The sequence below is a fragment of the Rissa tridactyla genome, chromosome 7, assembly GCF_028500815.1.
Source record: "Rissa tridactyla isolate bRisTri1 chromosome 7, bRisTri1.patW.cur.20221130, whole genome shotgun sequence".
NCBI classification, from domain to species: Eukaryota; Metazoa; Chordata; class Aves; order Charadriiformes; family Laridae; genus Rissa; species Rissa tridactyla.
Genome location: NC_071472.1, coordinates 12919453 through 12946654, shown reverse-complemented (window position 1 = coordinate 12946654; position 27202 = coordinate 12919453). Strand labels below are relative to the sequence as shown.

At 42.8% G+C, this 27202-nt stretch overlaps 1 protein-coding gene across 4 annotated transcripts in view; it reads right to left on the bottom strand.

The window, feature by feature from the left end:
• The window catches only part of SEMA5B (semaphorin 5B), a 277297-nt gene that overhangs the window by 114336 nt on the left and 135759 nt on the right, over positions 1–27202 (bottom strand). For all 4 annotated transcript variants that reach the window (XM_054209282.1, XM_054209284.1, XM_054209283.1 and 1 more), the window contains 2 exons: positions 24205–24410; positions 8591–8690 (listed from right to left, as the gene is read on the bottom strand). In XM_054209282.1, coding sequence (XP_054065257.1) covers positions 8591–8690; positions 24205–24358 — 254 coding nt within the window. In that variant the 5' untranslated portion in view covers positions 24359–24410. The remainder of the gene's footprint in view (positions 1–8590; positions 8691–24204; positions 24411–27202) is intronic.

The window sequence follows — 27202 nt, the reverse complement described above, 5'->3', positions numbered from 1 at the left end:
TGGTGTCTCTGGACCTTCTCTTTTCCCAGGGCAGGAGAGGCAAAGCTTCGCTCCAATGTGATCCCACCTCCTTGGAGGTGACAGTGTTTGCCATGCTCCTGAGACACCTTGAACCAGGTGTTTTCTAGAGGGTAGGCATATGTACACATTTCAGAGAATGGGGATTGGGATTTTTTTTTGTAATATTTTTTGAACATATTTATAAAACGTGGGCCAATTTACATATTATTTTTTTTGGTTACATTTCCCTCCCTCTGTTTCAGTAGATGAGTTTCTTCAAAACCTCAGAGATGGAAACTGAGCCAAATTTTCAAAATTTGTGTGTAGGTTTGTTCCTATTTTCCTGGAAGAGTGAGTCCATCTCTCAGACCATCACATATTATCCCACATGCCACCTCAGGTCTCTCTTGACATGTGGCTGACAGCTCCTCTCTCCCCCTCTCATCCAGTTGGCAGAGTCACGGAGCACTTACTGCACCTTGATGTGGCCCTGAGCCGCGTGGGGACCTTTGATCTCCTATTTGCCCATCACTTTTAGTTGTGCTATCAATAAGTCCTACTGTAAAATTCCTCCTCTTCTGATGCAGTGATTACTGTGCAAATATTCCCTGGCAGCCCCCCCACCTGCCTACGTAGGCTGATAAACAAGCTCAGTTCTGTCAGGTTTCCTCAAACTTTGGATGAGTTCAACATGACTTGTATGCAAATACTGATAGAGTTGGCTGGTGAGCTTAAGTTATTGCCAACCAACCCCTTCTCTTTTCTGTGGTTTTTATACCTTTGCAGTGGCACGGAACAGTAGGCCTAGCACCTAAATATCTGGATATAAATAATACGCAAGCCACTGTGGTGAGCCCTGCCATATAAAACTGACATATCACCAACTTAACCACAGCAAGAGAGAGTATTTTCAGTAATGCAAAAGCAATCTGCCCTGCAGCCCCATCCTCTGATGCTGTTAAAACATATTAGGTCCAAGCCTCCAAGGCTTTTGCCAAAATATCCTGACCTTGTGTTTTCTTGCACCCCACTCTCTGAAATACAATCTTCAAACTTAATTATTCTCAGTGTGTTACTAAAATCAGTGAGGCTCCCATGGGTGGCTGCTTTTGTGATAGGGTATCACCAATTTTCATTTTATCTGGAATATGAGATATTTTTCCAGTCAGGCCTGCAATTCCCTGTGTGAGGATGCTTCCCATCAGCCTGCCCTGCACCAAGGTTGCCTTTCACAGAGCACTGGCGGCGCAGGCACTGCCCATGAGTCAGTCAAAGGCCTGGTTCCTCTGATGATGGACAAAAGCACACAGACTACCACGCCGGTGAGGTCATTTGCAGAGAGGTAGACGGTAGTGCCTTGCAGGCGATTTGAAGGATCATCTGTTTTCTCTGTCAACAAAGGTGACAGACCAGAGACTGCCGTTGCCTCACCCTCTTCTCCACGGACAACATCTGGGGCAAAGCTGCCTCTTTGCTGTTCTGTAGCTGCAGCTTCTTCTGTGCATTGGTCCAGCCCAGCAACCTGACAGTGCTGCAGCATAGCATTTTATTTGATTTATTTTTCCTGAGATAATTAAAATTCACATTCTGTGCTTGAGAAAATACACAAATTTTAACTAAGAAAAAAAATTACAGTTTGAACAAAATTTGGGCCAGACTACAAAGTTCCCAGAATCCCATAATTACAAAAATTCTCCTTCTGTCCTTTCCTGTTCATACCGCTTCCCTTCCTGCCCAAGGGGTATAAATCAGGGACGGCACAGATTTGCAGTATGGCAAATTTGGACTACTTGCAGACCAGCAAAGCAAACTCTATAGGTAAGAATCAGGCACCCCAGTGGGGCTTCACCCCTCCACGCTTGTACAAGGGCTGAGCTGACCTCATCTGGCACAGTATCAGAGAGGAAATTCTCCCTCTGAACTATCCCAGGCTCAACCAGAGGTTAAACCTGCACTTTAAATCGCACTTTTGTTCCCTGTGTAAAGAAACTGTGCACCCCCAATTATGGATTTAAATAGCTGCAACGTCTAATCACAGGTTTCTCACCTTCACCATGTTCTTTACCATGCAGGTCAGGCAGCTTCTTTAAAAAACATCAATGGTCCTTTGAAAGTTTCTGTTAATTTCAGAGACTGATTCTCCCTTTTTTTTCTCACATCACCATGTTATCTGCCCCCCTCCAGCCCCTGAGACAAGGATGCAACTTTAATTAGAGCATTCTTTTGTCTGATAGGAAAAATCACAGTGAGAAAGGATGGTATTTGTTTTTCTAGGTTTCTCTGCAGCAGCGCTTTCAGCTACCCTCCTACGATCTGGATATAATCAAAAACATTATCATGCTCTTTGCTTGCTCACGTCCTCATTAATACCGCAACTGGCAAGGTAATTCTCAGCCAAACGTGACTTAGTGGGGGGTAAAGCTGGCGTAAGACAGTGTGATACTAATGCGAGCCATCAGAAATGGCAGTAACTCAGCTTAGTCATTTTGTCTCAGAAAAGTATTGAGTCAAATCCTGTAGTCAGGGATGAATGGGATGTCATTCCTGGCCGATAACAGGACAAGTCTGTGGACTATTTAACCTGTGGCTGTGCCCATGTGGTTATGGCCAATGTTAATTTAACTTGTTTGCATGTTAGTCTATCCATGCTAATCGAGACTACTTTTTCAGCCATGCTGAAGCCCCACTGTCCCAGTGTAAGTGTGTGGGAATCACAGAGTTCCGTGAGCATTTCGGAGACTTACATCTTCTTTGGAGATGCAAGGCTGAGGACAAGTGATAAAACTATCACATGGAAACACAACAGTAAAGGGTCCAAATACAAGATCTGCCACAGGTTTTCTGTGTGTCCACAAAGAGCTTTGGCCATGTCCACATTAGCCAAGTGCAGAGACCTCTGAGGTTATGCAGACTTTGACTGGTACCTTCAGAAAGCGCAGTCTTGCTGCAGGAGTAGCTGTGTTAGGTGCAGCACTACACTACCTTCCAGATCTACTATAAACTCACATGTCTCAGCATCACAGCCTTTTGAGAGGGCAAGCTTGCTCTTAATCCCTCTGGGCCTCGGATTCCCATCTATAGTGTGAAATTATTAGTGGTTTCCTGCCTCACAGAAGCTCTGTGAGGACAAATGCTGGTGAGGGGCCCTGATCATTTGGTAACAGAAAGCATTCTTGACAGAGTTTAGACCCAATGCTGATAGTTTAAATCTGTGAATCAACTCTGACCCAACTTCTGCCACTGAATTTCCTGGTTTGCAAAATGATTTTTGCCCAGGCAACATAAAGTGCTGAGACTTATTCTCTTCAGGGTTCAGTGGCAGTCCAGATCTGGACAGGATTGAAGGTGCCCAAGGGTAAGAGTGATATTTTCCAAGCAGCACAGGTTTTGAGAGTTTTACTGCAGTGCTCTAGAGCTTTCTGCCAAGCAGGCAGGAAAGAGCCTTTGTTCAGCCAGAAATCTGCATGAAACCTGGTGTCTGACAGACTAATCTATCATACGACGGAGACTTTCAATAAACTCAGGGTGCCAAACCAGCTGGTTGAGGGTCCTAGAGTATATTTACAATTTGCCATATTTCTGCAAGCTGCAACTTGAAGCAACTCTTCTGGGACATCAGCCGCTCCATTCAGCCTTCAGCTCCTAAGCCTGCATGATCCAGAGTTGTTTTAATGCTTATACTGCCAGGAGCAATAACAGCCAGGAAGGGTTCCACCCAGCCTGCTGTGCTCCCTTAAAACAACCTTTGTAAGTTCATTAGTACCTTCCCTGCTCCCCAAACTAACTGTATCTCCTTTCTTGCACCTACCTACTTGGCATTAACAGGCACATTCAGTTCAGCTCTAAATCAAGTATGAAAATTACCCCCATCAAAGCACCCAGACTTGCATCACCAGCAGCTTAGTAGCTTTACATTTATTGCAGAGAAGTCTGGCAGTCCAGAATGACATGCACTTTACTTGCCAGTTTTAAGTCCCTTGATGCAGCCTTTGCTCACTACCCTCTACCTCCAGGCTCTTCTTGGTAATGAGGACTTCTGGTCCTGATGCTTTCTGGCTGGTCTTCTACAGTAACACCTCCACTTGCTGCGAATGGCCAACCCTTGTAGCCATGTCTCTCACAGCCATAGCCCCAGCAGGCTAGTGCCCTGAGCTGACACCCCCACAGTTTCCTTCTGGGAAAAGTCAAATGTTTCCCTTAGGGCTTCCCAGCCACTCTCTGTGCAGCCATTTGTTTGCGTACCATCCTCCTGTTGTCCAAGCTGTTTCCCTTCAGCTTGCCATCGTGCCAGATTGTCACATGGTGTCTCAACTATCCTCCTTTAAACCTTTTATGTTCTCCTCACCAGGGAGCTCTTGTGAAGCATGCTTTTTGGCTTGACTCCAAGCAGGGTCTTTCATATCATCATTTCTTTACTGGCTCCTGTCTCTGCCCAGCCAGTAATGAGATAGTCTTGAGGAGTAAGGCTCCTCGAGAAGGTGGGATGTCACAGCTACACTATGTGCCCTCCTCCACAAACCCACCCTCCATGGGGAATGGGCACCCTGCCTACAGCACAGGTCAGAGAACAGAGCACTGCTTCTCCAACGTGCAGGTGAAATCGCTGCCGTGGGGATGGGAGAAGACCAGAATGTCTCTGCTACAGACAGGGAAGGGAAGGAGGGAGGGGAAAGGGCAAAGGAAGAACACTGGAGAATTGAGCTGGGACATCCTGCCTATGGGGATGGAGGCTTCCTCCTGCCCAACCACCATTACCTCCAGCATCCCCATCACAGTACGGGCACACTGGCACAGGCAAAGGGTCCGCGGCTGTCTGGCTGCCCAGGCAGGCTGCTGCTCTCTGTGGTTTCTGACAGCATCTAGATCTGACCTTCAGCTACAGCAAGCAGATACCATGAATTCCAACAGTTGCATCTTTTAAGTCACTGCTTTTTAACATGGGTCTCTTTTGCTTGCCCATCGAGTTAGGAAATTAAGCTTATCTCCTTTGTTAAACCATTTATTATACAGCAGCTCATTCAAGCTGTTCTTCCCAGTCCATTCACCAGCTGTATTACTGACAAAAGAGCAGCGTCCCAGTCTTCTAGCCTTTGTTCTGGTACCAGAATAATCTCCTCTGTGGCTCTTCTGCCGTGGCGGCATATATACAACTTGTATCTATAATTCAAAACTATAGCTCATTATGTGACACTAATCTGCAAGAAACTGCCACCCATTTCCTCACCATTACTCTTTGATTTCAGATGTTTAGGTAGAGCAAATAGACCCTCAGTTAATAAAAGCAAACTGCTCGCTAGGAATGCTGTATAGCAGAGTTAAATTTGAAATCTAATAATGGGAAAGAGATTGAAAGTAAAGACAATAAGCATCCCAGATCATGCTATTAGAGAGGGATGGAAGTTTCTACATAGTCAAGGCTGCAATCAGTTTCCATTTCAGCTCCTTTATTGGCTTTGACTTGGAAGGTTTCTCAGGTCTGAAAAATTCAAGGTTTATTCTTGATGAAAAGAAGAAAGTGTTTTGCAAAAAAGCAGGACAATTGGACAAAATGGCATTGCGGATAGCTAGCACAGAAAAAGCAGGATTTAAGCTCCCAAAATCATCAGGTTTTTTAATGCATGAGGGGATTTATGTGTCTTGTTTTTTGAGCTGTTCAGATCATATTTTCAAGTTTTTTCTCAATAATAATGAGGTCTAGAAAATTGTTTTTCCTCCCATTAAAATAAGCTCAAATAGTAATCACATGCACTCAAGAGCTGAAAAAAAGCTGCAAATATTTCAAAACAATCACTCATTCACAGAAGAAAAACAGTACATTAAAATACTAGCACTACATTTAAAACAAAAACAAAACATGCAAACTATGAGTCAAAATGAAGGTTATGAATTTTGGAAATGTGTGTTTTTATACTTAATGAAATGTGGCTCATAATATGGGTAGTGTGAGATTTACAATGTTCTAAACTATTCATATCCTTACTTGCAAATGTTTGGATTTTACAAATGATGTGACAAGCAAATACTTTGCTTAGAAACCATGGTGGGCTTTTGAAATGAATTCTTTTGGTTTTTTGGCAGATATTTGGTGCCGTGGAGTTATCAAACTCCTCTGGTTAGCACTCAGATAGCACCAGTCATTCAGGGAGGGCTCTCAGATAAGGATAAAGCTTAAAAATCTGAGGCTTGTGTTATTCCAGCTCCCTGTCTGCATGGCGTGCCCTCAATACCTCTTACAGTTTCAGTCACGCTGTGTCCAATTCCTGAAACCAAAAACCCTCGTGAGCCCTGGGATCTTCTTTTCTTCTAGGAAGCATTTTCTATGAAGCTTTGAAACGCAGGATGAACTAAGCCAAAGAGATGCTGTGGTGAGGTCATACTGCTTTTAAATAGAGACAGAAAGAACTAGTCTGAAATAATTTATAACGCTATCATCTCAGAGAATGATGTTAACCAGGAAATTGAGAAGTGGGAGTACTTATAAACTCCACCCTGGTCCCAAACTCCTTCCACAACCCCAGAATAGCTGGCGTTACTACTACAGTAGCACATTTAAACACGGTTAACATTTAAATTTAGGTTTCATAAATTACACCCTGTAGAGATGGATAGAGACAGCTCCTATCTCTTTGAGGTATTGTTTCATTTGCAGATTCAAGCAGATGGTGCACGAGCAACTAATGACTCAAAAAATCACCCCTAAAAATAGTCCAGAACAAGGTGTGGATTTATCAGGGAAGGAGGGAACAGAAAAGGCTTTACTTCCCATTCCCATTTCTCTGGCACAGCTCCAGGAGCTCAGCGCACCCAGAGGATCCATATTCATCCACATCTCCCTGTCACCTCATGCAGGGTGGAAATGTGGTGGTGAAGAAGGAAAGGGCTCAGCTCTCCCCACTTTCCCCATACCAGGCCTGCGTCCAGCCCAAGAAAACCACCCAGGGAAATGACATCTCCATTAACTCTATCAAGAATTCCTCAGCAGAGCCATGTGGCACCACCGAAACTTTCCGTCTCCCAGTCAGGTGGGTACTGCTTCATGAAAACTGACTTTTCCACGCAAATCCTATAAATACTTGTCACTGCCTCCTCATGAGGCAACACACTGCACTGTGTTGTACTTCCAGTGGGAAGTCAAATTTGCTGTCATTCCCCTGTTTATAATGATATTGTAGTCTCGTGTCTAACCGTGCTCATACAAAATTTTGTGGAGACAGAGAGTCCCTCCAGGGCGTGTTGCTGGGGTTTGGGCCGGGGGAAGCGTGTCAGTGTTAGCAGCCTCGGCACGGGGGGAAACCTGCCGTGCAGCAGAATTATGGAAACCGTAAATTCCTCAGAGCAACGTGTGCCTGTGTTTGTGCAATGCCTGGCAGAAGGCACTGTTCATGGTCGTCCCCAAAGCAATGTCGTTCTGAAGTAATAAATATTAATAATTGCTGGTTACAGATTCCAGCCCAGGTAAAGCCACAGCTTGAAAGGTAAAATGTTTCTGTATGAAAAGCAGGAGGGCCTCTAGCAATTTGAACAGCTACAGGAAGATGTGTTATTATTTACTGCACAAATACACATAGAAAATGTGTATTAAATCACACTTCGGTTGTCTCTGTGGAGCAAAACTCTCCCTCTGTTACACATCTTGCTCTTTCCTCTTGTTCATATCATGAGTTCTTCCAGCTCTGCTCCTCACCTCGCTGTCCTCTAATGCTGAATAACCCGGGAAGAAAGCAGTCTCTTCCTCCATTTTCATTAATAGCACAGACTGCGACCACAATGTTATCTGATTCTAAATGTTATACTTAAACTGATTTGTTAGGCCATGCTTAGTCTTTTCTTTTTGGGTTGTCTTATCTGTTTATTATGCAATAAAAAATAGTCGCTGCTGGGGCTCATGATTCAGCCGCTCCTGACATATATTATTTCACTGAACCATAGTTCTTTTCCCTGTTACAAATGCAGCTCTAAATTTGTTAGAGGTTTCCTATGCTCATGCTGTGTATTTCTATCCTCCCCTTATGGCATCCTAAATAAAAATAATGTTTAAAAATAAAGGAAAATATATGCTAATTATATACAATGGGCCAGAACAACCGAGTTGCACCAAAATGCATTAGGTGAGGATCTGGCTATATCAGCAAGATGAAGTAAACAGGCTGTGGAGTGAATTCTAAAAGAAGAGAGAAGAAAGCAATCCTTTATGCTGCCAAAGGCTCACTACAACCTATACTAAGATGAACCTGGTACAGAGGGAAAGTCTGGCCACGGCAAATACACCATAAAGTCAAATTCTGTGCTGGCAGAGGGATGGTGCAGAATGATTTACTATAACTCTTCTAAAATTCACGATACTGAGGGAGATACCAGCATTCTGCTTCATTAACCAGTCATTTTGATTGCATCTTTTTTTTTTTTTTTTAAATTCTAGTAATTTTCTCTTCTTTGCAATTATACTAGGAGTCTAAATCCCTCTACATAAATTATAGCTTTCTTTTTGAGGGGGAGACTGGCCACATGAGCTGGAAACACACTCTCCTCTGAAGCCAGAAGGGACAGAGTTTGAGCAGCAACCCTGGACTAATTAGAAGATTATCTTTACCTTGCTCCCACAATGAGCTGGTTCCTGTTGGCATCCAGTGCAAGCTGAGAAAAGTCATGCACACCTGGATAGGTGAAATTCGACACCCAGGGCTTCAGATCTGCAATGAAAATGAGAAAGCAGAAAACAATAAAGCTGCTCTAGAAGCAGTGAGTTCACCCGGACATCCACTAATGGATTTCCTACCGAGTTATCTGTCAGGGGAAGGCTAATTAATAATCTATTTAAAGGGTTTCTATTTATTCTGATTCTCCGTAGAATGCGCAAAAAAGGGTACATAAATGCAGGGCTGTCTCAGCAGTTATTTTCACATCCAAGACGGAGTGTCGGCATTGGTTTCAGAGACAATAGCAGCTCAATTTTACTTCTGTTCAAACTGGGGAACCATCTTCAGTGCCAGAGTTAAGTGATGTAAAGGGACCAGGTTGCCCGCCATAATACCTCTGTAGCCTTGTGTTCTGTACTAAGCACAGGGAAACTGCTGCCCTCCAGAAAGAGAAGGTGGGGTCAACTGATTGAAAACCAAGTTAGAGTAGACGTGATCTGCACTGAAGACCTGGTTGCTCCAATGACAGGTTTTAACTTCTCTTTCAGGTTTTACATTCTCTTCTAGGTTTCACTTTACCTAACATCTGCGATGCCAATCAGTGAATTCCTTCCTTAATTTAGATGGAGGGGGAGAGGGGGGAAAGGTTGTCATCACAGCGTCTTTGTGGCTGAGAGATTGCACAAGCTTGAGACTGGCTCTATCAACTAGCTTGGGTTTGCCAGTCTAGGCAATTGTCCAAATTGCAACCACACAGGTTAAACGCAAAGCAATAGACTTGGCTATGCCATGCTCGTGGAGACAAAGCTCTTCCAGAAGCTACAACATCAATTGAGAGATCTACAACAGATAGTCTTGATGTAATAAAAAATACACCTGTTTAAAGAAAAAGCTGAATTACTACTTTTAGGCTACTCTCAGGTGTGATGCTAGGGCATTCACAGAATCCCAGCTTTCAATACAGTTACCAGCTTTGACCTTGTGTCTATCGCAGATCACAGAATTTCAGCCTCTCACCTTACACCTTTACAAAATAACTGGAGATATACGTAACTTTCAGAAAGTCATCCAGATGTACTGTGATGACTTCTCTTGGGAATTTATTCCAACTGTTAAATACTCTGTCTGTTAAATACATGGAGAATACCAAATATCTGAGGGAGCAAGGCACAAATGAAACCAAATCAATGTATCTGTAATCCCTCTATGACCTGTTGACAAGTAACCCTGCCTCATTCAAGGACTGGATGTTGAAGATCCAGAAGGCTCAACATGAAAGGTAATATCTTTTGGCCTCAGGCTAACAGGATACCAGTACACAGGCCAATGACCTGATGACTCATAACAATAATGATGCAGTTCAGACCAATTCAAAAGAGCTCTGAAAAAACACGCTCCATTGTCATTTTATATCCCCAATGATAAATTGAGAAGTCTCACTGAGGGCAGCCAGGTTTGAATGTTTTGTTATAGGCTTTAGTTCCCCTTTCCACAGGGGTGAGATGACAATGCTGATGACGAATCTCATTAAGGCCTTTGGTGTCTTGGCATGCTTTGTAGGATTACTGATATGCAACAGTTTAAAACCTTTGACTTATGGATATTTTTTGAGCAATTCAAGTCCCTTCTCCCTCCAGGGACAGACGAAACCTAATCAAGCCCTTCAGTTATCAAAACCTTAAGAAAACACATACAAAAGTCCCTACACTCCACTTGTCCTGCCTCCCTTTCCAAAGCAGAACCTTGTTGTAGCGCTTCTGCCTCTGCCCTGAACACCACCATGTTTCGTAATGGTTCCTAAGCCACCCCACCATGGAGCTGGACACCATCAGGCCTGGTCCCACGCCCCACCTAACTGGACGCTGCTGGGGTCTCTCTGACAATGAGAGCTCCAACCTTCCAATCTAAAAACCCTGTTGCCAGGAGCTGGAGGCTTCCAGCCTTTCTCAGCATTCCTGTCACACTGCGTAACCACACACACCACGTGTACCTCCTCTGCTCTTCAATGAAAAGGCATGAGTTAAGGAATAACTCAGCCCGTCTAACCTTCAAGCATCTCCACCTCCTACGCTCCTCTGGGACCCTTAATGATGTACTAGCACCAGGGAGGCACCGCAGTTTCACCTCTGGCATTCTCCTAATGGGGCTCTGTCTTCTTTTCCTGTAGCTCTTTAGCTGCAGAGACATTTCTGAGCCAAGCAGCAGAACCAGCAACAATAACACCTTTCAGGCAGGTTAGCCGGCTGACATGTGCCGCAGATCTCCTGGCATTTCTGTTGGCTGATGGGGGTGGGATTAGGGGATTGCTATATAATGATGATACCTTTTAAGGATCCTGCTTTTAGGCCATAATTTATCTTGTCATTTTACCTCCTCTCCTACCAACTCGTTCCTACTAACTAACCCACTATGACAGTGCAGTGGCAGGAAGAATATTTCCTCATCTGCTGCTCTAAGCAAAAGCTCCACACTTCAGAGAGGTAACTCATCAGATCTTCCTTTTAATGGCAAGTTCTGACAAATTACAGGTAAAAATAATTAAAAAAAAATTAAAGGCAGTAGGTGGCTTGAATCTTTCCATGTTGGCTGAAATGTCAATGAAGCCCAAGAAATAACAGGCAGTGTCTTGATTTCTATTACTACTGCAGGTGGTACAACTTATAAAGAAACCCTTCCTGGTTATTAAATTAAAGGCTGCAAGGCATGCATCCTCATAGCAAAATTAAGCTTTTATAGGCATGTAGTTGGAGATTATTAAACCCAGCATGGTCCCAGCTAAGAATGTCTACATGTGAGTTGTCAGAATTAATGCCAAACAGCACTTTTTCAACCTTCTTTCTTCCTGTCAAGAGGGAAGGGCTAAGTGGAATGGAAATGCAACCAGAAGTCAGGACATGGTCTCTTTTCATTCAACACATTCAAATCTACTGCTCAGACCACAGGCATCCCTAAGGACAGTTCCAGCCTTTCACTTTGAAACTAGCTGGGTTCTGCAAGGTAAGTGCTGCCCTGGGTCTATCCTGTATTAGCTGAAGTTTACACATATGGACCCAATGAACTTCAGAGTTTACTTGTATTTGACCTTTCTCAGAAGGCTGATTTTTCCAGTGCTGACTCTTTAATTTGGCTGGAAACCTTCAGTGCTGGGGCATGTTTACATTTGCAAAAGTATCAGTTTAAAACCAGTATGAAAAATTAAAAACCAAGGCCCTGGCTTTGCATGTCGGCAGCAGGAGCTGGAAAGCAAGGAACCACATGGCTTAGGGGCAAAATGTTCATCAAGGCCTCCTTTGTGCTTCTCATCTCTAATCATTTCCAGGGGGTTAAAGATCCATGCTCTCACTTCCTCCACATGAGGACCAACGAACAAAAGTTTAATAGTTTCCAACACCATCCATCGCCAGACATCTGATTCAGAGCCTCTAAAGCTCTACAAGTCCCTTCACAGCTCAAGGTGCTTCAGGTATCCAGCTGCAAAGAAGGCAAAGCTTTGCAGGAAATTTAAGTCTGCAGACACAGCTGCGCTCAGGCTATTATGTGTGCATAAGACAAGGTGAAAAAAGGCCCTCTGCCATTTCGGAGGGTGGTCCCTGCAGCCTGCTAGCACACTGCTCTGCACCGGCTTCCTAGGAGCGCAGGACTGGAACGAGGATTAGTCAGCTGCATAAAGGACGGCGTGCCAAATTGCAGGAGCTGGGTTTAAAGGCCTGATCCAGAGGCTCTTCAAATCATTGGCGGTTTTCCACTGAGCTTGATGGGGTTTGGATCAGCTTCTAAAGATGTGGTAAACCTGGTAATACTTGAGCCTTCATCTCCTCAACACCAGCTGCTCCCCACCTCACCCCTACGCTGTGTGTTCTGGAGGAATGAAGTATGTAAACACTGAGCTGAGACTCCCCTGTCTGAAGGACAGCATTTACTGCTTCATCTCACTTGAGCCCACTTGTAGCTCCCATCTCCAGCAAGCTGTAACAGCTTTGTGCATCCAGCACACACCACGCGAGAGCAGAGAGGTTAAATGCCCATGCCTTGAAATTGCAAAGCCTTTGCTAGGTGCACGGAGCATGGCTAACCACTGTGATACTCAAGCACATCTCTTCCGGAATAACTCTCAGAATGGATTTCCTAGTCTGGAGCAAAAGAAGCTAAACTGAACAGGACCAAAGGATTCTTTGTGCAAAATAAGGGTATACCCACATATAAACTACCCATGCTTCTATCTGAGCTAGCTTTAAATACCAGGGAGGCTGCAGGAGCAAAAATCTTGGCTTGAATTACTCATCCAAGTATTTCTCCTGTGTTTTGGGCAGAGTTTGCAGCCCAAAATGATTACTGTATTGCCAGTTTCAAAGTCATTATCTATACTGGAGATGGCTAGTTGAAAGCCAATTCAGGCACATCTATATGAGCCCTGTTCACACCTTTGAGTAGCAGTGTAGTCGCTGCTCAAGGTGTCCACGCATCAAGTTATTCAGGATAGCTCCTCATGACTAGTGCCAGGTATGGTGACTACCTGTGCCACCACATAGAAACATGAGTCTCCTACTGAAAACAGGATGGCTGCACAGAAAATCTTCAAAGATATCATAAAAAGACCTTAAGGGAGGAAGATAGGGAAGTTAAACATGAAGGAAGATCCGCGGGTCCCATTCCAGAAAAGACAACCTGAACCACATACATTACATAAAGCCCCTGTAAAATAAGTAAGGTCTTGTGCAATCAAGTAAAGCACACATATAGCACTGGGGACCTGCCAGACTCAATGGGAATAAATACCTGTTCTGCAGATATTCAAACCTACTTTTGTGCACTGTTAACTTGACCACACATTGAGCACTTCCCTTACTGCTTCAGTATGGTCTCTTATAAGTTCTCTTAACTCACAAGACTTAACTCCCTTAGCTTATGAGTTCATGGCATGTTTAATTACTGTGTGTGAGTATTTCAACATTCCTGGGGAGGCCCAGATGACAGCCATGATTTCTGTAACTGTACGATCTCCTCTCCTTTTGGTTTGCTTCATCCCTGGCACGGGGCAAACCATGTACAGCGACTGGCAGATGCTCCAGTTTGCAAGTACTCAACCACTTGGATCTTCTTCAGACTGCCCATTAGCCTGGAGGACTCTCAGTGTTGGATCACAACAATGACCAACAGATGCAAATCACTTTGTAACATAAGGTAAAGTCTCAGGCTGTCTTTGGTATAGACTGATGAAACGTCCCCTTTTCAGAATCAGATCTACCATCTCACACCAACCTCTGCTTCAATTATCCTCAGTATTCAGAGCATTTTTCACAAAGTAGACAGTTGCCTGCTAAGACTGAGGCCACAGTTTCCATTCTGTGTGGGCCACTGACCAGAATCCATCAGAAATGAAGCAAACAAGGCTGCAACCAAAGATCAGAAGGCTAATGACTACCCATGCTACCACCTGTCTTCTCAAACGCAGCAAGTGTGGACACGTCCAAGGATGCACAGAAGTCAAAGTCTACTTACAGTGTTATCTTTATTAGACTGACAATAAATCATATTTTAATATCAGCCTCATTTCAAATTTTAGATCTCTGTTGTAGGTCACACCGCAGGTTAGTGCAATAGTCGTTGGAAAATAACTTTCACTCCTACCTCATGCTGAGATGTAAAAGTAGCCTCCACAACACAAAACCACTCCACAATTCAGCAAATTTATCAGGGGAAGGAGAAATCTTTTACTGCGCGGGCAGAGCTGAGCAAACAAATGTGTCAGCACTCAGAGCTCAACTTTACTCACGAGGCCAAAAAACTCAAGCTGGCTTTACCCCAAAAGTCCTCCTACACATACATATAACCCCGCTGTCTTGTCTTCCCATCACCACCTCCACCTCATTACTGGTTTTCTCTCTTTCTTTAACCTGATCCGTTGAAATCCTTAATTGTACATTAAATATGTCTGCATCCCAACTGCTGCAATTTCTGGCTTCATTGCCTTCTTACATCTCTGATATCCACTCACAGTTACATAGGACTCAGAAGGCAGTTGGCAAAGTACAACCCCTTCTACCAAATGGGCCAAACCAGCAGTTTCCTTCTCTCTCTCCTCAATACCTAAATCCAACTCAGATGTTCTTCCAGCTATCTCATTTTCATGGTTTTGCTCAGTTTACCCCTCTGACCCCACATTCACCACCCTTCCCACTCCTGCTTTCTTTTCTAGCAGCTTCACCTTCCTTCCACATTTATACCTCATATCCTGCCCACTCAATCAATTATTCCTGTCTCGGCCAACTACGAAACTCCTCCTCAGATGAGAGAAACAATGAGCTAACCCATGAGTGGCTTGAGAGTCACTGTACAGCTGCTTGCAGTGAGCCATTCCCTTTCAATGAGATCAAGAAGCAAATAGTTGCTAATGTACCTCTCCAGCCTGTCCAAGAACACACGGATAGGAGATGATTGGAAGAAGAAAGAATAAGACTTTTTTTTCTCTGGGTATCATGAAAGAGGGAATAGTCCCATTTCTCATCTACCAAGGAACAGACGGAGACAGAAGAAAGGGCTCTGCTCTTTACCATCCCGAAGGGAAAAAAAAGAACCAAAGACTCAGGCAGTACCTTCACGGAGCTATAAGAATCACAAGAGTCATGGTATTCTAGATATGTTATCATTTAAAGTTATGTCAAATCTAGATGATTTTGCACCTCTCTCCTCACTGCCTACAGCTCCTTCTTGAACTAACCTTACTGAGCTTCTTCCATCCCAAGAGAGAAATGACATCTGGAGAAGTAGGCATGGTCCCAAGTGCCCAATGGTGCTGACAATGGAGTCCTCTCTGTCTTGGGCACATCATGAAACTAGTAACTCAGTGCTTCCAATTGTTAAATGGGTTTAGGGATACTGGCTAGTGCATCAAGACCTAATTATCTGTAAAGCACGCAATGTACAGGAGGCAATAACTGTTGCTAATGCATACCGAGCATCTTGACTCTTTGTTTCCTAAATTTTAATCATTTCTTCAAAACAAGCGTGCTAAATTGTTTCAATATGGAGAAAAAATAACTTAGTCCAAACCTAATTTTTGAGAAAGTACAATTATGACTGCTTGTTTGTTTACTTTTTTATTAATAATATGGAGCAGCTGGAAAAACACACCAGTCTATCAGGAAGAATCCAGGGATTCGGTCCCAGATAAAGAAAACACCAGTTAATAAGCATGCACTAGTACTCACTCCCAGTATGGGACAGTGTGCAGTTAAGCTGTCCTGGGGGCCTCCCAAGGAAGGAGACTGAAGGACTGTGAGTCACATTCCAAATTCTGCACATTTCTAAAGTTCTTCAGCATTTCTGCTCAATCAGAGAGGCCAGTCTTGGCACACGCTCTGTTTCACTTGGGTTCCTATTTGCAGATGATGAAGGGCAGGCAGGAGCTCAATCAAGACCTGCCTCAGGTGTGCTTCCACTTGGTGAGTCCCCAGGCCTCAGGCTGGGGATTGAGAAAGAAGTCGTGTAACATGAGAGAGGTTCTTCCGTCTTGAGCATGGCTCCAGTTGCTCACACCACCACAAGACCTCAAACCCCAACTAACATCCAGCATTGCAGATCCTTACTGGCAATGGCCGATTAAGAGCCAGTGCTGCAAGAGTGTAGGATACAGATGCATGTCCATGAGTCATGAGCATGTCCATTTGCCATGCCTGAGATCAACAGGACCAAAGGTGTGTGTCTACACAGCACGGGACCTCGTGGAAGGAATGGATCTGGCTTTCCTCAGCAGGCTACTAACCAGGGCAAGCATTACCCTAACGCTGCCTCCCCTCCTCAGCAACCCTCCTCGAAAACCTCGCCCTGCTACCCCACACAGCACTGCATGGTGTCATGCAGCCGTAGCCCTGTGCCCCACCACCACCTTGTGAAACTGCTAACCAGTGCCACACACAGCCCCACTGTTAGCAAACCCACAGCTTTCTTGTTTTCATAAGGATGTTGCAGAGTGTTTAAGTATTGTGATCCATTGTTTACTGAGACAAGCCCTGCAGCTGTCACGCAATCTCCCTCACTGAGAAGATAAGGTGAGTGCTCATGCATCACTTGCAGCTTCCTATGACATTCTGATCAGTATAATCCCTCTTTTCAGACAGGAAAGCAAGCTGCATCTTGGCTCCTACAGCCACTGCAGTCTGATGGAAAAAACACTCCTTTGTCATCATTCAACCATCGTTCGATCTGCCTTCTTCGCATCTGGAGGCAAATTTTTTTTGCTGTCCTTACAGTTACATGTCTACATCAGCCACTTGCGCCGGCAAAGATGGTACAAGATTCAGGACAACTGTTTTCACTAGTCAGAACGTAGGAGAAGGCAGAGAAAGCATGGCTAAACTCTCCTTGAATTTCACCTGCAGATAGACAGACCTGCCACAGAAGCAGATGTGTCTGATTTTGATGAACATCTGAAACACAAGTTGACCCTCTGCTGGCTCATCAGAGACTGAGCTGGAGACACTCAGTTTGTGCTTTTTAGCTAGCCAGGCCTATGAGGACTACTGTCTTCGGTGGACAAAGGTCCCACTGTGAGTCAGTTACACCAATGAATCGGGGCAGAAGCTGTAAAATTTTGAAAGGCTTTTGAAATGAACCTGTTCTCACAAGGATGAGTGTTTTTAGATTGGAAGCTGGCTATTAATAGTAAAGGATTGTCAAAGACCACATTTCACCTATGACCTCCACCTCTTTTATTAATGTGCTGTAAGACAGAGCAATCCCCATGTATAAAATACAAATCTGAATTTTGCAGCTCAAGCACTCCCATTAAAACACCTTCTAAGGATTGCCTAATGTTATAAAAAGGAAAGGATGGATGATCTATGAAGTCAGAGCTTTTAAGCCAAAGCACAAGAGTTGCTTCAGGATTTTATCTGCGCCTCCCAAAGCTAGAAATGATCATAAAAACCTCTAATCCAGTCTACTGTGTATTGTAGATCACAGACTTTCATCCAGCTAATCCCATACTTAGCCGAGGAACATGTTGGATTTCTTAACCACTTGATTCTGCCATGTTAGAGGAACAACTTAGCCAGTTGGACCTATGGTAGCAGAACTCGCTAGAAACAAAATTGTATGCTTCAGTTTCCATTTACAGACTTGATGTTTCAGTGCTGTGCACTTTGGCTGTGTCCTAGCTCAGCACATAAGCATACACTTGGTTTCAAGTGCACAATCCCACTGACTTCAAGGTAAGTACATATTAAGTGCTTGACTGAGCTGAGACTGTTTGTGGCTTTCCAGAGTGGACCCCGCATGATTAAACAAGAATATTTCTTATGAGATTGCTCGTACTAAAGTGAGCTTTATCAAAGCATAATGACATCCTTGGATGGAAGGTTTTAGGAGAACGTGATATATTAACACACATCAGAAGCAGATATGCTAAATAAATGAGGTCTGCCATACCACTGGCTCACAAACTTATTCAGTTAGGGAACTATTCTAAGTAACCTTAAAATTGAGAATGAGGTCTCCATAAGGCATGTCTTTGTTTGCACTGAACCACAGAAAAAGAAGAAAAGCACTTTGCTTTGCTTTCCACGCTGTTTCCTTTGTCTGGGATGCTGCCTGGGTTCTGAAAAGAGGCAGCCCACTTCTATGTCCTAGATCCAACCACTCTGCTAAAAAAAGGACCATGCCCATGCTGCTGTTAGTTGCTGCTGTTAGACCCAGTTACAGCAGTGGAAACTCTGGAAAATATAAATAAACTACTCTGCTGTTGACCAGAGGTTTTCATGGCCTTGGTCCATGCATACTACACTGGTGACCTTCTGAGTACCTGTTCCTACACATCGTGAACCCACCTCATTCAGTCCTGCTGCTGAGTGTGCCCTCCCTCTCATCATCATCACCACTCATGGTCAGAGGCTGCTCTTTTACTTGAACTCTTGTACCTGTTTAAAGTTTTACCTTCCCTTACTCCAATAGATGAGAGTTACTCAATCACTTTGCTTCCTGAAGCTTCACCATAAAGTCTTCCTTTCTCTCCTGTTTGTGATGATTTGCTCTGTCAAAAGCATTTTGTGAATGAAGGGCACTCTTCCAAGACCCCTTTTCTTCTCGAGGCCCCAAGGAATGGCACACTGAACAATTTTTTCAATCAGATCTCAATGTGATTATTTGTGAAGTGCCTTGGACACCATTAATGGGTAAGTGTCAAAGAACCAGCATCAGTATTGTTATAATTATTATTATGGAATGAAAAAGATATTGAGAGCTGTTGGGTGTAATTTTCAGAAGTTTTGCCTGCGAGCAAATTACTTCCCTAACCACTGTATATTTATGGCTTTATTAGTCATAATTTTCAAACAAATTCTAAATCAACCCTAAAGAAGAAAATATCAGCTTCATTTGCCACAGTTCCATTTTTCAAGATTAAAAAGAAAATTTCCACAAGGCTTGCTTAATGGAAACAAAATATATACTGAAATGCACTGAAGGTCAAATATTCTGTAGCACCCACAGGATGCCACCAGTTTCTGGTCAAAAATCCATCATTAGTTAATGTTTTTGACTCCCTGCATGGAGATTCCAGGGCAGCAAGGCTATGAGCTAGAAGACAATTCTCCCATAATGTATTTTGCCTTCCCTTTGCTGTTTAAGCAGATATACCTCTCATACTTCATCCCACAATCTTCATCCTTCCTTAACTAAAATTTTGGTTTGGATTACAAAAATCTCACTTGCTCAAGAAAAGTGTAAATCTTTATCAGAATTTCCTAAGGGGCTTTCCTAGCTGGCCTTTGGAGTTGATGGATGCTAACGTGCTTTTATTTCCATCAATATACAGTAAAAGGAATAATGTATTAGTGACCAATTCAACAATAGTGTGGGTGTTTGGTAAAATGTCAAGAACCTTCAAAAGAAATAAATCATACCCTATTATCCTTCAGCCCACAAAGTTAAAACAGCTTTTGCTTTCAATATAACAAGCAAACACTTAACTGCTCCCCACAGATTGCAGTGTTCGAAGCTGGCCACGTTTCAATAAAATGTTGTTTAAAGAAAGAAAATATTGAGAAAAAATATATAGCAAGCTACATTCAAGCAACCTGAATCACATTCATCTGCTAGGAGGTAATAATTACAGACAGTCTGAAGTAAAATCCCAGATTTAAACACTCCCAAACTAATTCATTTTGAAAACCTGAGGCAACAGACAAAGCAACTTGTCTGCATCTGGGAGAGACTGAGGATTAGATGATGGGTTAAATGCTGCACACTGAGAACTCACCCCAGATGTGATGATACGGTCTGCACAGCTGAGATTTGCAGTCCTGAGAAGATCTGGGATATAAGCCATTTAACTAAGTCCACCTCTCTCCTATGCTTCAGCATGAGATCAGCTGAGGTGTTTTTATGGATGAAGACAGGCTGCAATTATTAAAGCAGGGACAAATGATGTTCTTACAGCTTACACTAACTGTCTTGGCCCAGGGGAGAAATCCCTGGGAGACAGAACAGAGAAAAACCTGGGAAGTCTATCATACTTTTTCCTGAACATAGTGATTTAATGGATAAAACTAATGAGAAATAAATAATGGTAGAAACTGCAAGTGGAAACCGGTCTACAACTCATTTCCAGTTAAGTTGTGAACATCCAAGTGATTCAGATAACACAGATGAGTTTGCAAACTTTTAAGCACTTCCTTGGTAAACAAGCTGAAACCAGGCACTCTGCACCCATTAGAAACATATATGCACCTCAGTCGTGACTCTAGCTCCCAAAATAACAAATCTTGCATAGTATTGCTGTGGCAGAAGATGTTTCTGGCTTTCCCAAGGGGCATGTTACAAAGGAGCTCCAAATGTCTTTAATGAATAGCAAAGGTGCTTTATGTCTAAGAAACAGCCATATAAAAGTGAAGGATACTGCTAAGAACCAGGACAGCACGGCAAGGGCACAGCCCAGTTGCGAATGCAGGGTCTGATCTACTGGTTATAAGATATATGTGGGAAATACAAGAAAGATGATCATGACTGACAAGAACTAGAAACAATTTCTCCAGTGTTTGGCTTATTAGAGTGGTCCACAGTGGAGCTGTGTCGGGATGACATACTGTTTAGTGAAATGGGACTTGGACACATGTGTACATGCATTCATAAATAAAAAAGGATGCGCTAAGAATACACCTGACTTGTTTCACTAATTTCTCAACTCGCTGAAAAACAAACAAGCATGCAAGATCCTTAATGCAGTTACCCACTCACAGCCAAATAGGTAATAAGACACCAGAAATAGGCTCCTGGGAAGTAAAAGATCATTTTCTTATTGATCTAACAAGGGAAATCAAACTTTAACTGGATTTCTTATAAGCACAGAGTAAAACAATCTAATTATGAAAAGCCCAAACTGGGTACGTTATTATTGTTGGTGAACTGTACGATGAGCATCATTTATAAGCCCCAGGGAAACTGGGGCACTGTTGTGTTAGTTCGCTACTGTGCAAACACACAGGATAGCGCTCACAGCACAAATTCCTAACCTGTCCCTCATGATCTCTATGCAGTCTGCTAGGATAAATCATCCAGCTCACAGCCCCTTCCCAGCCCACATCTCTCCTGGCAGCGCAAACTTTATCTTAAGCATATAAAGCATATTTATGACTAGAATTTATGTCCCTTGACTTGTCTAGACCATTTGCTCTACATCACAAGTAATGGCAGGTGGTTTGGGGAATGGACCCTGTAAAGAAACAGGCATTTCTTCAGGTTCAACCACAGCTGAAGTAAAAGCATTTTGCATACATAGACTCCTTTCTGCTTAAATGAGTAGGTCATGTACTGTATTCTCTCTTTCTTAGCCCTACCATAGCAATACAAAGAGATATCAATTCAAACAGATGGTTGACTAGTGTGGATGAGATACAATAAGCAAGAGATGAGGCATAGAAAATACATAATTTCTCAGGAAATAAGCTAAAAACTAGACAGAAAGGAGTTTTACTTGGATTCTTCTGTGACAAGGATATTATCCGGCCAACTGGATGTTAAGAATATCATAATGTGGAGGAAAAGTACAATAAAAAGAGAGGCTGAGCACAAGTCAGGTGGGAACTGAAGACTGGAGAACACAAAACATGTTATGGCATCCCCTCTGTATTGCGATGGGAAGCCTGGCTAGCAAGGTTGTGAAAAAGAAGCCTTCAACCCCTTTGTAACATAAATTGCTTTGTGAATCTGTTCATTCTGGCAGTAAATTAATGCATCCTGTATGACTGAATGGTCTGGGGCCTTTCTTATTATTACTGCCCATCCACTGAAAATTGCGGCTGTAACATAATCCTCCCCCTTGGCAGCGGGAGTATCAGCAGAGCTGCTGCTGAGGTCACTCTTTCAGTCGTTGGTTCCATGTTTCCATTGTATAGCAGGTTGTGATCCATGGGACAATGTATTTGGAGACCCACAGGAAGCCCGTGAGCCACGCTGCTAAGCACAGGCACCCTCAGAGCAATTTGCAATAGCACATAAGAGGTAGGTTCCCCAGCTTGTCTCCCGTGCTGCCTAAACCTGCTTGTGCTGGCATCGCAACAGGGTATAGCTTTGAGGTAAATTGTATTATGAACAGATACATGTTTTTGGAGGCGTGAGCCCTCTTCCACAGAACATAAATACTACGTGCAGTGGAAATAAGGTGCCTTTAATTGTATTCCTGTGTATTTTCCAGCAGAACATACAGGACTAAACTCTATCATGAACAATCATGAGGAAACAGGTGCTGAGAAAAACCAACTCTGAATCTAACTTGGGTTTAAGAGAACCAAATGATAATCTGGATCATTTTCTTGATGTGTCTGCAATTTCAATCTTTATTTCTTTTGTATAATTGTCAAGTTCTAATTAACTCATACCCGCTTTTGCCTTCTGTCACTAAAGAGAGGAAGGGAACAAGAACAGTGAAAGGGGAGGAGAGATTATTTTTTTTCTGTGAAAAAATCATGCCTGATTAAAACAAAGCAAACTGGCAGAGTATGAGTGCGTTTACGTAGCCACCACTTTTGCACAGAACCACTCATACTGACTGCCAGAAATGCCCATCAATTCCTCAACATCAGGAATCAGGGCTCTCATATTCCCTGCAGAATTATTTATCTCAGTGCTGGATCCTGCAAACACATCCTCTGCAAACTCTGTGCTCCTGCTTAATAGAAAGAACCCACACTTCTTTTTTCTTTACCTGTAACATCCTCATTATTGTATTATCTATTTAAATATCTGACTGAGTTCCACTACATTTTTAACCACAAGAGTTTCTCCTTTCACCCCTCCCCAGTTAAACAGATGGTTACACTTATTTAGCAATTAAAATCAAGGTTTATTTACCCATTCCACCGGAGCAAGGTTAGAGCCAATGCCATATCATGTAGTCTTAAAGATTTTGCTAATTTACTTCAATCCATTTAAACCTTTAAAGCATAGATAATGGAAAGCAGACAAGAAACCTCTTACACTTTCCAAATTAAGAGACAAGAGTTTCCTCCTCTGTGAAAAAGAGTAAAGCTTTCTAGAACAATCTTGAAAGGTCAGCAAGGAAGCCTTTGACTACTTTCTTCCTGGAAACCCTATCTCAAAGGTCACAAAACCACAACTAAATTGCCTTTAGCAAAGACCCCTAACTAGAGACACATTGCAAGGTACTTAATTGCCTTTAGTGAAGAATGTAACTGGAGATGCATTGCAAAGCCTTAAATGGGAACCAAAATCAATATTTCAACATTTAGGAGGAAACCATTTTTAGCAAGGAGATGGTCAGCAGCTGATGATGCTGGCACACTCAGCTTAACACACTAGTCTGGGGTGAATTCAGAAATAATGGTGGTACCAATATAATGATCTAACTGCCGTGTGGGTAAGTGGACAGATTGGACAAACAGCAACTTAGAGGAGTACATACTCATGAAAAATCCAACTGGGATAAGGACAAGAGAAATTCCATGTTGCAAAAGAACAGTATAAGGATTGCCCATTGCAATACAAAGGTCCCCTCTCACATTCTTATGACCTCGACCAGTTAAATGCCCAGGTGAAAGACAGAAAAACTACTAGCTGAGGTGATAAATACATAACAAAAACAAAACAAAACAAAACAAAACCAATAAACAAAAAGGCAGCCACTCCCTGCAATTTTAAAACAATGTACTTCTCTTGTATTCAAATATGTCCAAATTCTCCATCACTTTTCATGTATTAAGTGTCTGGATCCAGCCAGCCAGGTGAGGTATACAAGCATTATTGAATCCAGTTAGAAAAAAGGAAACTGAAACACAGTTTCAGTATGGCAGATTACAGGGAGCCTGTCGCAGAATTGAAAATGGAGATTCTTAGACCAGTAGTCCTAAAACTGCCTGAACTAAGTGTCTGCTGTGCAACCTCAAGTTAAAACACTGTAAAGCATCAAAGGGAATATGATTCTTCAGGCCACTGGCATTGGCCTCCGGAACACAGTAAGGAAAACAGCACAGACTAAACCACCATCCATAACAACACCAGGAAGGACTTCAAAATGGATCATCCTACTGGAACTTGAAACAGGAATAGAAGCTCTTACCTTCAAAAGCAATTGTGGGGTGTTCTTTCCTGACACATTGCTGATGTTCAGCTTCAGAGTATTCAGGTACATTCTGTGATGCTGAGAGATGAAAAGCAAGAAGAAAAAGGCTTGGCAATGACAGGGAAATGGCCTTTAATCTTGAAACAACCATGACTGAAGGGCGGCTGCAGATCTAGCTTCCAAGGTAGGCCCGGGGAAGATACCTGCAATACAAATAATTCCAACTTTCAGAAAGACGAATGCTTATCCAGAGTGTGTAACATGGGGAGAGAAGGGTGGAGGTTCCCCTTTCATCCCGATCCCACTTGTGCTAAGTACACAAGATAATATTCCACAAACAGCATCTAAAAAAAAAAAAATGACCCAATTTACAACTGTATTGGGGCTTATAACTTCAAAGAGAAGGGAAGTGCACAGCTCCCTAAATATCTATCTCTGTGTGCCTTTAGGGTATGTGTCCTTATACAGCAGCCAGTGTGCAATGGCCAGCGCTGACAACACGAAATAACTACTCCAGGCGTGAATGTGTCCCCCAGTGTGGACACCTCACTGCTCACTTTCATGATGTGTCCATGTTTAAATGTCAGGCTGCATTCAAGAGATCGCTAAGGGAAGGCCTACATCCATTATCAATAGCACGAAAATACATATGCAATTAATACTGTTCTAATAGGAGATTTATACATTTTACCACTGCTGTCTTAAATGTCTTGAAACAAGAAAAGCCAATTTAAAGGTGTTGCCAGGAAAGTGCTAATTAAGGTAACATAAAAATTAAAAGAGCTTAATGGGGAGAATGGTGAGAAGTGAGTCAATTGCCTGCATTATCATGGGATGCTATAGCTCCCAGTCACAAGAGCTGAGGCACAGCTAAAGAGAAGGAGCTCTTGCTCCCAGGCTAGGGGAGGGAAACGCCATGCCTTTTCCACGTGAGCATTTTTAACAATAGCAGCAGGAAAGATATAGCTCTAAAAACTCCCCTGGGCCTACCAGGCCTGAGGCAGGGGTGGAGGATTAATTAGCCCATGCCACAAGCTCCCCGAGGTGCTGCTGCAGCTTAGGAAAATCTGCATTGCCAAATTTAATCTTACTGAAGTCCATATTGTGTTTTCCTATGTAACTTTGTTCAATTATTACAAACACATGTTTTCAAACAAATGGAGTCTTCTACCCTTAAACCTTATCTAGTGATAAAGCTGATTCTGATTAAATTCACGCATAACAAGATTTTCAGTTCCTGTGGGTGTAGTGATTCGCAGAGCCCAATACCTCTATATTTTTGTTCGGAGTCTCCAAAACACCTTCAGTGATCTGAAGTGGCCAGGCTGATAGCATGAGGCACTGATACACAATGACAGGCTTGCAGCATGGACCAAACTCCAATATAGGGGACAATATTGCGATATCAAGGAGCTGGAAGAAGTTTGTAAAGGTCTTCGGGCATCACAGAAGCAATAAGGGACCGCTTACAGCAGCAATGGGAGACAGCTGGTTTGAAAGAGGGATCCTATGTTTTATTCTTATCTGTATTTCTCTATGATTTTAAACACTGGCATTAAGATGAGTTGCCAGCACATACATTATGCATGTCTTCAGCAGCAGCTACATACCATTGACTGAAAATAGCATTGGCATTAAGGATTTGGGGTAGTTCTAGGGACTTGTTTTCCCAACTAGTGTGAGTGAGAGATTACAGCATTTCACAATTTTTCCAGCCCCATGTACATGCAGATTTTATGCAGGGATGTATAAAATCCCCTTCCAGTTCTCCAAAGGAGGTTCTACAGTGCTTCACTACGGAGGTTTTTTTTTTTTAAAACACAGAAAATATCATGTTAAATTAAAAAATGGAACTGGCAGAAGTAAGAGATGTGAAATCATTCAAAGCTACAGCCAGCACAGCATTTAGTCATTAAGCACAAGCATACTGCAGGGCGTACACCACTGAGTAGGGTGGCATCCAAGTTGATGGAGATGTTATGCAAGTCATGCTGTAATGAAAATTATTGATGATGAAGCATCGGATTATATTTTCAGCCATTGGTTTAAATGATCATTTTTATTCTGTACGGATCCAGAAGTGAAACACAGCACAGAGATGTGAACCCCAGGGATGTGTAGTTTGTATAGTTCTCGGATCCACTTAAAGTTCCAGAAGAGGCGAAGTCAAACTTTCGTTAGATAGGAGATGGTTGTTGTGGGAAATGCACAAGAGGCAAAAGGACTTCTTCACTGTCAGATATCCTTGCTGGAAACTGGAAGAGACAGTCATGGAAATCTCACTTTATACATGCTCTACGCCTCCCAGTGCAGCCATTACTGGCTAATCCTAGAAATAAGGTACTAAACTAGACAGACTTTTAGTCTGACCCAATGTGTCTACTTTCATGTACTAAGCATCAAAACAATGATCTCAAGCTAGGTGAAAAAAATTCTAAAATCAAAGACACACGGTAGGATCCCATGCTTCCTCTATGCCCCTATGTGATTTATAATCAAATTCAAGTTTCACACTCATCAGGGTCATGAAATGATAAAAAGTTGCATACTGGAAAGTTTCATAACATTGCACAGCCTATTCTGTTCCAAAGCAGAGTACATTTACTAGTGTTTTGTCTGGACTAGTTGTAAAATGTGCCAAGTAGCTGGATTTCTGCCACTTTCCCTGGGAGATTCTACCACAGTCCAAGAGACTTCAGTGTTCCTTAGAAAGCTGTAACCAGTATTTGGGGTAAAGTTCCATCTTCTTTTTCGTTGTTGTCATAGGGAAATCCAAAGTGTGCATGAAAATAGCAGTTTCAAACTTGATGCATAGTGGAAAGTAATATATGTCCAGACAAAGATGAAAGAGAAACATTATAAAAAACTTGTATCCTTCCCTATGTCTCCTATCTCCTACATCCAATTGCATCCATCAGATGTGTGGAACTCTCATGTGCTGAGAAGTTGAACTAAATGAGTGTCATGTGCAGCCCTGAACTGGTGTCTACTGGAG